Below are 8,892 nucleotides of genomic sequence, written 5' to 3'. Positions count from 1 at the left end.
CAAGAGGTCAACTGGAGGGAACATCAGCATGTAGAAGTTGTGCTTCTTGTTACCACCTCTCACACGTGCCTGCCCTGAGTTTTTACAATCAGCTTTGCATCCGTAGCCCTGATCTCACCTTAGGTTCATTTTTTTTTTTTTTTTTTTAACATCCTTTTCTTTTCAGTACCTCAAAGGATTAATCAGAGGCTTTTACAATGCGGCTACGAAAAAGCAGACATGTCTCTTTCTCCTCCCTTTGACCTGAATGCAGCAGCAGCAGCCTTCCTCCGCCTTTAAGTAAAGACTGCCATGGGAGCACATCAAACACATGCCCTCTGCACCGGAGGCAATGAAAAATAAATCAACAAACAAATGAATAAGTAATCACAAAAAAGGGGGGGGGGGGGGGGGGGGAAGCCTTTAAAACATATGCAGGAAGCGCATTTATCTGCAGTTTTTATGTTTCCGAGCCTTTTGTGTTTTGGATAATCCAATGGGTATTTTGGGAAACGTGTTGGGTCCCTGATCTCATTTGATTTAGGTTCATTGTTTCTTTTCTGATCAAGCAAGATGTGAAAAGGCTTCAGAGGGTTGTGTTTTTGTGTATGGCATTGTTGGATATACAGTGTGCACCATTTCCCACAGGCTTCTTGTATCTGAGCCAGCAACGTATAAAAAAACAAAACAAACAAAAAAAAACCCGCCTCGTCGCTGCTGGGTGATGTCTTTGCTGGAGGAATGTGTTTTTCATCCTGTAAAAGAGCCACCTTGATGTTTTAGAGATGACTTTATGGTGATGAGAGCTCAGAGGCATCGTCCAGATGGCCACACCTGTGTGCACAATAGTTGTAAACTGAACAGAGAAATAGGGACAAAGATACTCATTCGGTCGGCAATAAGATTATCTTTGAAATCCTGTAAAAAAAAAAAAAGGGTGTATCATTAAAATAGTAAAGCATTCAGCGCAGCTAATTACCTCAAGAAACACTGCATATGCTGCGGTGTTGATGGGTGAAAGAGGAGAAGAAACAGACCCCTGCTCCTTATTGTACAGCAGCCTGATTCACTGACCCATGCTGTTTGTAGTTTATATATATCTGCTGTGCCGTGTCAATCAACTCCTGATGTGCCTTAGGTTCTGCTTCTGATGCTGACATGCACTCCATTAATTCACATCAAGGACACCTTTGTAATAGACTTGTATCACGTAAATGTAGTGGCTGTTAGTTTGCAAACAGCTTAGCAAGCAGCGAGCGTTCCATGTGCTTTGATTCGATGCTAAGTGCTTCATCAATCACAATCCCAGACAGATCATTAGAGGCTTCTAGGATGACAAGACCAGCCAAAACATCTAGAGCAGATTGCTCCAGACCACCCCTCAAACCTTTAATTATGCCCGAGGTTGGCAGTTATCAAAGACATGCAGTGATAAGTAACTAACTCAATAGTAGCCATTAGTTAAAGAAACCTGTTAGTGTCAGGGTTTTAAATGATTTGCGTTATACTATACCAGATTCAAACAAAAAAGTGTACTTAAAATAAGAACAGCTCATTGGGAAAATCACTTGCTGCACAGCTAAACTTTCAATAACACAAATCTATGTCTGCAGTTTGTGTGTTCAGATTGAAGCAGTGAACACACTGACAATTCTAAGACACTGCTTACATCAATACAGTCGACATTTGTTATTCACACGGCAGTCCCACTTTGAAACATCTTGCTTTATCATCTATTTTATTCTAAATGGGAACATGATTTACTAAATAAACATGTTGCTGTACTGAAGGAGACTTAAAACTAATGACTGAGACCATAAAAGCATTAGGAAAATGCTTACCTCGGTCAAGTGAGAAGAAAGGTCATTTTCTCATAGGTGCATTTGGACTTCTTTTTGCAACCACAGGAGTCGCCCCCTGCTGGTTGTTGGAAATAATTCAGAATTAGAGCACCAGCATCTTTGCTTTACTTTCAAGCCAACTTTCTATATCTTTTATCTAAAGTCTGTGAATGGCGTCTTCCCATTCTGAATCAAACTGGACATTATTTAAAAGCTTCACAATTTGAACGATGTGAACTATTTTAAAAATATCAACACCAAAGCAACAATGGTTCTCTTTGTGATAGAAAGGTATACACAGGAAATTGTTATTTTTACCAACAGTTGTCATCGATAGGGAAACAAACAAATAAATTCATGACATACTGTTTTTACCATAAGAGAATCAGCCAACAAGATGCTTCCAAGATTGTAGTCTTTTTCAGTAAAAAGGGGAACAATGTGGTTAAAGTGAAGTTTTGGCTTGCCATTACATTTTATACAACATTGTTCCTCATCTTTGGAGATCCTCTAATCTTTTAGCTCATCTCATCATGAGGGAAAAATGTATTATTCAGCCTCATTGCAACTGCCAAGTATTAACATGTTAGCATGTTATGAGAATACTGGAAAAATGCCCCTCTCAAAACAAGAAAAAATAACTTATTTCAAGGAAAGAAATTGCCAATAAAACAAGTGAAAATGGCTTGGTAAGATTTCTTGAAATAAAGATATGATATTTAGAACATTGAGATCTTAAAATCAGCTGGGAAAACTTATTTTAAGCTATATTTTACCAGGATTGTCAAGCTTAGGCATCTTAACCCTCCTGTTTTGCTCATTTACAGCACCGCAAAATATTGTTCCCTCCTCTGAAAAAAAATCATCAAAAAATTCCCCAAGTTTATAAAAATTTGCAAAATCTTCAGGAACAAAATTCCTTAAAAGTCTCCCTTAAAAGTTTTATTTAATAAAAAAATCCCAAATTTGACAAGAAATAAAAATTAAATTCCTAAAAAAATCTGAAAATTGTAAATATTTTAAAAAATGAATAAAAATCTTCCAAAAAAATCCTAAAAATATCTAAAATGATTCCATATATATCAGTAAAAGTTCTGATATTTTCTTTAAGAACGTTCGAGAAAAGAATGAACATTTTTCCGAATGTTGTTAAAGAAACCTTTTTTTTACATTTCTTTCTTTTCCACCAAAAAATATGCAAAAAATTTCCCCCCCAAAAATTGAAATTGTGGAAGTTTTCACTGTGAAAATATATATTTTTCCCCACATTTTTAAACTTTAAACCAGGTCAATTTGATCTGTAGGACAACACCAGGGTTAAACTTTGAGTTTTCTTGTAAAATACAACTCAAGATAATTTCAAGATTGCGTGACTTACCAAGATATTTTAGATGCACTGTCTTAAAACAAGTCCCTCTATCTTGCTGAAATGTCACTTGTTAAATGAAGTTATCTTAAATCAAGTGGAATGAGACATTTTGACTAAAAATAAGACAAATAGCCTTGGTAAGATTTTGAGTTTTTGTAGTGTGAGCATGCTGTTGTTTAGCCCAATTGTGCTAAAAGTCAAGTCAGTGCTAGCAGAGCTGTTGACATGATTGTTCACTCCAGTTTACAGATATCCCAGCAAAGACCAGAATTCCCACAGTGGTTTTACTGTAAATGTATACAGTAAGAATAACACTTGGATACATTTAGCACATCAGCATTATTTCACAGTTTTATTATCATCTACAAATCCCAGGAACACACCAAAACCAACACTGGAGTATCCTACAAAAACGTCTGTGTACTCAAGGCTAGACATAGCTTACTGTATAAATGCTAACTGCTATAGAATTCCATAAAAGAGTTATGATGTTGCATTTGTTGCAATGATAAAAAAAACATCAGGGGATTTCCTGATAAAAATATCCCTATTCTTAAACAAGCCATTGCTCAGCTGCAGCTCCTCGGAGTCCAGGATCAGACAGCTACAGATGCACTATGCAGCTCCCAGCAAGCGCACTCAGTCAACTTTGGCTCAAACAAATAAAGGCTATAAATGGGAATTTGTTCAGCGTGTACTCATATTGTAAGCAAAACATGCCCTTTTGTCCTTCCTGCCCACCTGCTTAATGGAAACACAGTGCTGCGCCAGTGTAACACCTTGGGAATGATCGGTAATGTGTGTGTTTATGTGTCGGTGTGCGAGGCTGCCTGTGCCGTAGGACAGTACGTTATCTTCCAGATGAGTGTCTGGGTGATACATACTGGAGCAGACAGCTGGCGTCCAGGGTTACAGGGTCACAGGGTAACTGTCACAGGCTCTTCACCTGTGCCTGCCCTGTCAGAAGGGATGCTAGAAAGGGCATGTCTAGACACATTAACTCACACCAAGCCCTCAGGAGTTACTCTGGGGTCCAGGTGCCCCCTGGTGAGCGGAAGGGAGAAAAGTCCCTCAGCCGAATTAATTAAGAGTGATTTAATTTAGCACTAACTTTGTCATCAAACTAAATTTGTCTACACTCGTAATTTTCTGGTTTAATTATAATTCAGAACCCCAAATCACCCATGAACTACACTACTCATTCAGCATATTTCTATATAGCCCACAGCTTTATACCCTCCTCCCATGTTCTGTTCTGGATATATAGCCAGCGTAGCATCAGTGACAGCCTCAGGAGGGTTGTAGTGCTTATTCCAGCAGACAGAGCGGGGAGATCACATGAATATCAGATCCCAGCGGAGCTTTAGCTTTGGCTGCTGTTTAAAGCCTAATCAATGGAAGAAATGTGACCCATGTCTATCTGTTGTGTACAGGCCGACAAGCCGTTTCTGGGAACACTGCATGCTGTGGATGATTCAGGAAAGAGATCATATGTAGAGCAAGCATCTACACAGATACTGTATCATTTGTAAATGATTTGCAGCACTGTTAGGCATATAATTTAATGACTACATTTAACACCTGAGCAAATTGTTGAACAGTGCGGCGGCAAAATGCAACAGAAGCTCCGTGGATTTGAGCTTGCTGACTATGGAGATTTGACTGATTTAGCTGCAGGCACAGGCTACCTTCAATGTCCAAAGCTATTAGTGATTCCTGTACTACTAAAGCGCTGCTCCAGGGTACCCATTTCCTTGCATTAATGTCTACCTTCTACCACAGCAAATCAAAGGCTTATTCTAATGCCTCTGCCTACCTCAGTGTACTCCCTAAATAACACAGGTTAGAGGGCTCACGGGCTTTTGATGGCCAGAATGAAATGGAGAGAGATAGAAACATGCCACTTGTCTTGTACATTTGAAAGCAGAACAATTTATTATCAAGAACAAGAATATCAAACAAGAGAGAGGGGGAAAAAAGTTGATCAGTTTCATAAGCTTGTTTCCGCTGCAATTTGACCACTTAAACGCTTCCAGCACAAAGAGAATGACTTATTAAGCTTAGAGGTTCTTCCATTTAATCTTAGGCCTCTAGTTACAGTTTCCCATATTTTCTTTTTGCCTTATCATGTAAATATAGAACTGCTTTGCTGAAACCAGAGATCACAACAGTAGTTATTAAGAGGCTATTCAAAGGGTTTTTGTTCAAGGTCTGTAAAGTGCTTTATAGTCCCCCTTTAAGTCCTCATCACAGAAAAGGTAGTGGCTCTGTTGAGTCCAGTTTGTGATCTGGGTTCATTTTTATTGCCAATCGAAGGTGCGCTTCACAAGCCTGAAGAAGGTCCGGTTGTGTTCCTGTAGGTAGGAGCGGAGCTGCTGGAGGACAGTGCTGTTGACGGCAGGGTGAGGACGTCCCTTAGACTCGTGCAGACAGCGTTCTCGTCCATCACTTCGGATACAGTAAAACCCCTTGGTCTGGTTGAAGTAGAAGTTGGAGGATACTATCCTGGGAGGCAAGTTTAGGAAGCGCTCCACCTTCTGAAGCTCTGGGAGGGGGTCACGGATCAGAGCATCTCCATCCACTATGTGTATCTGTTCCAACGGGAAGTGGCGGAGCCAGTTACGCATATGGACGTCATACAGGCTCCTCTGAATGGCCTTGTACCGGATATTCAGGGCTCCATTGCGTACTAGCAGGTTCTCAATGGCTTGCACTGGCTTGTGGTTCTCCAGCCGGTTGAAGTACACCTGGGTATAGTCGGAGATGACCCGCTCTGCTGGGTCTCGTAAGATCAGCAGCAGCTTTATGGATGAGTTCATGGCACAGATGCGTTCTGGTGCGAGGGCTGATGTGAAGTAGCCCGGCGTTTTCTCTACTGTGATCTGGTGTGGGTAAGAGTAGGGCATCAACTCACGGTACCACTCAAAGCCCTTGGCATAGTTCTCATCCCAGTCAAAGAAGTGCACCTCGGTGGCAGCAGCAGCAACCTCAGGGTGTATGTCCAGCATCTCCAACAGCGCTCGTGTGCCTCCTTTGCGTACCCCAATAATGATACTGTGTGGGGCTCGCTTGCTAGTTCCGGGTGGCGGAGAAGAGGTTACATCTCCTGACACATTAGCTGGTAGTCCAGGGTCAAGGTCCAAGGGGTCAAGTGATATATCAAACCCTGCCTGGACAAACTCTGGTGGGGCAGCATATGTCTGGAGAACCAGAAGGAAGGCTGATGCCAGAAAGCAAGTCATGGTGATGGACTGAAGAGTGGAGATTGGCCAACAGACAGAAGTACAGACACAGTGGTTTAGCTGTGGACCTGATTTGCCTTTCTGAGCTCAGTGTTAACAAGAGCTGTAAGAAATGCAGTCTTTGTTGGCCACTGAATTTGAACTGGAAGAGGGAAAATCATCTGCAGTCCACAGCACATCTGTAGGGAAGAACAAAGACAAAAAAGAAGAAAAGGCTTTCAGATTTCATCCATATAAAGCAGAATGAATGTCTGTATTATATTGAAATGGCACTTTCTTCATTCCCCTGAAAAAGCAATCCAGCCATAAATACAATCCATGTCTGTTATAAGTGTATCATCTCAAAAGGATAATCTCAATTCATCTTTCTTTGAGTCTCTTCTCATCTTCCGCCTTTCCATCTGCTTTCTCTTCTCACTCTATAAAGTCACTTTCAATTGACACTGTAATTTCTCCGGATGAAAAACATTTAGCCAGACAGCTCATCAGAAAACGTGATTTGCAAGTGTGGCTGAAGGCCAAAAGCCAAGGCCAGATTGCTTTGTCTTTCTTTAGCAGGCCAAAATCCACACCCGAACCAATGCACTTAACGCGCCTACCCACAGATCGTCGAAATCAAGGCATCTGAGACGAACAGAGATAAATTCATTGCAGGAAATCAGATGAGTTCCCACTTCTAGGTGAGTTTGATTTCCTATACGTGCCCAGAAAGATCAATAGTGGAGTAATGAAATTCAGCAAACAAAAAGGAGAAGGATTTAGGGTGTTACGTTAGGCTTATAATATTGAAGATGAGGGTTGCAAAAACCATGGGAAAATTCTAAATTGCTGCCTCGTCCCTTTTTAGATTTTATAGATTTCTGCTCTTAAATATTTTAATATCTGCATTGTTTTCCTGCCTCCAATAGGAACTTGTAAAATGGTTTGCCTTTACTTAACCACGAGGTTTGCCCTGTCGCAAGCAGCTGGGATTTGAAACAGCAGAACAATTTTTTTTTAAATGTCATGGAATTCATTTAAAAAAACAAAAGTCTTGAGATACTTTCACGAGGAAAGCCAGCTGAGAGAGCTGTTGCTTACACGGCGCTAGTCAAAGCAACAGGGCTCGGCTATGCAAACATCCAGCTCCAACAGCAAAGGTCACAGGAAGGTAATCTAAACAAACGTAGCTATTCCCTGCCTGGGAACACTTTGCAACACACACCAGCACTATTCTAGATGCATTCAGTTAAAGTGTTCAGTACATATTACTCATCCCATATATTGAACGCTACAAATGGCTCACAGATCCATGAATACATTTTCAGACCTGCTCTGTTTCTATGGAGTCACTCTGACACATTTTGGCAGGATTTTAACATAGTGGGGGTAATTTCCTTTCCACTAACATGCTGAATTCCTGGCTCACTTTCAGTAGATGGCATTCACTGTAATTACATCTATCGGGATTTGGAGAAGAAAAGAGTATATTATTATATAAATTTGTTTTTCATATCTTTCATAGCAGCAGGGAGGCTTCACATTTCAGCAGTTCTTTTCTTAACAGTCTCCTCTGTCCATTTCCCCCTATAATTATCAGAAAAGACAGAAAAGTCTGTTCTGTATTCTACATATAAAGAAAGAAGCACCCTTACTGTGGTATTTGCATTTTACCTCATTTTGTGGTAAAATCTAAAAAAAAATAAGAGTTTAATTCCAAACAGATCTTCCATTACAAAAAATATTTAAGATATCAAGAGCCAGTTTGTAACATGCACTCATTATAAATTGATGCTAAAGTGTAATGTGTGTATAGAAACTATGCATAAATTACACTGCAAGAGCATCTTCAATTTGTGAAGCATGCATAAAATATCTTTATTTGAATCTGTGACTGAGTTGTTTTAGTGACCAACTGTTATTATTAATTCTCAGCTTGAAGACATATTCTGCCTTGAGTACAATTTAATCACAGAAGTTGTCCCTCTAATTAAGCGGATGTGAGGAGTGTAACTACCAATGTGCATCGCACATTTCTCTGATGTCACCACTGGCCCTTTTCTCACCTTACAGAGTCTTTCAACCATATAAAGGTTATGACACATGCCCCCGCTTCACACTATGATTTGCGGCTCGAGTATGGGACAGGGTCTGTGTTTGCTGAACGCAAGAGAGCCGACCTGCCCTACAGGGCCCAGGGTTGTGCAAGGAAGCACTTATGTGCTGTGACAGGCGCGCCTGCCTGTCAGCGTTTCCCTGGCAGAGAGCTGCCAAGTCCAATGCTAACAGCCAGGCAGCCAGACGAGCTTTCTGTCTCATCCAATTCCCCCCACTCTTCTCACAGCACACCACCACCTGGAAGGAGCCATTGTTTCACATTCCACTGGGCCTTATTGCTTTATTCAGCACTTGATGCACATCTTTCCAGCTTTTCACTCAGCACATGGCAGCCAGATCGCTTAACCAAGGATATTTCCTGAAC

At 40.8% G+C, this 8,892-nt stretch overlaps 1 protein-coding gene across 1 annotated transcript in view; it reads right to left on the bottom strand.

Annotated features, from left to right (window-relative positions):
• Positions 1 to 3,527: 3,527 nt before the first annotated feature.
• The window catches only part of LOC110967805 (heparan sulfate glucosamine 3-O-sulfotransferase 1-like), a 29,408-nt gene continuing 24,043 nt past the window's right edge, over positions 3,528 to 8,892 (bottom strand). Inside the window, exon 2 of the mRNA XM_022217520.2 lies at positions 3,528 to 6,610. Within this exon, the coding sequence (XP_022073212.1) occupies positions 5,490 to 6,431 (942 nt within the window). The 5' untranslated portion in view covers positions 6,432 to 6,610 and the 3' untranslated portion in view covers positions 3,528 to 5,489. The remainder of the gene's footprint in view (positions 6,611 to 8,892) is intronic.

Source organism: Acanthochromis polyacanthus, chromosome 15 (assembly GCF_021347895.1).
Source record: "Acanthochromis polyacanthus isolate Apoly-LR-REF ecotype Palm Island chromosome 15, KAUST_Apoly_ChrSc, whole genome shotgun sequence".
Lineage (NCBI taxonomy): Eukaryota > Metazoa > Chordata > Actinopteri > Pomacentridae > Acanthochromis > Acanthochromis polyacanthus.
Note: the sequence above shows the minus strand (reverse complement) of the source record. Positions and strands in the feature narration are given on the sequence as shown.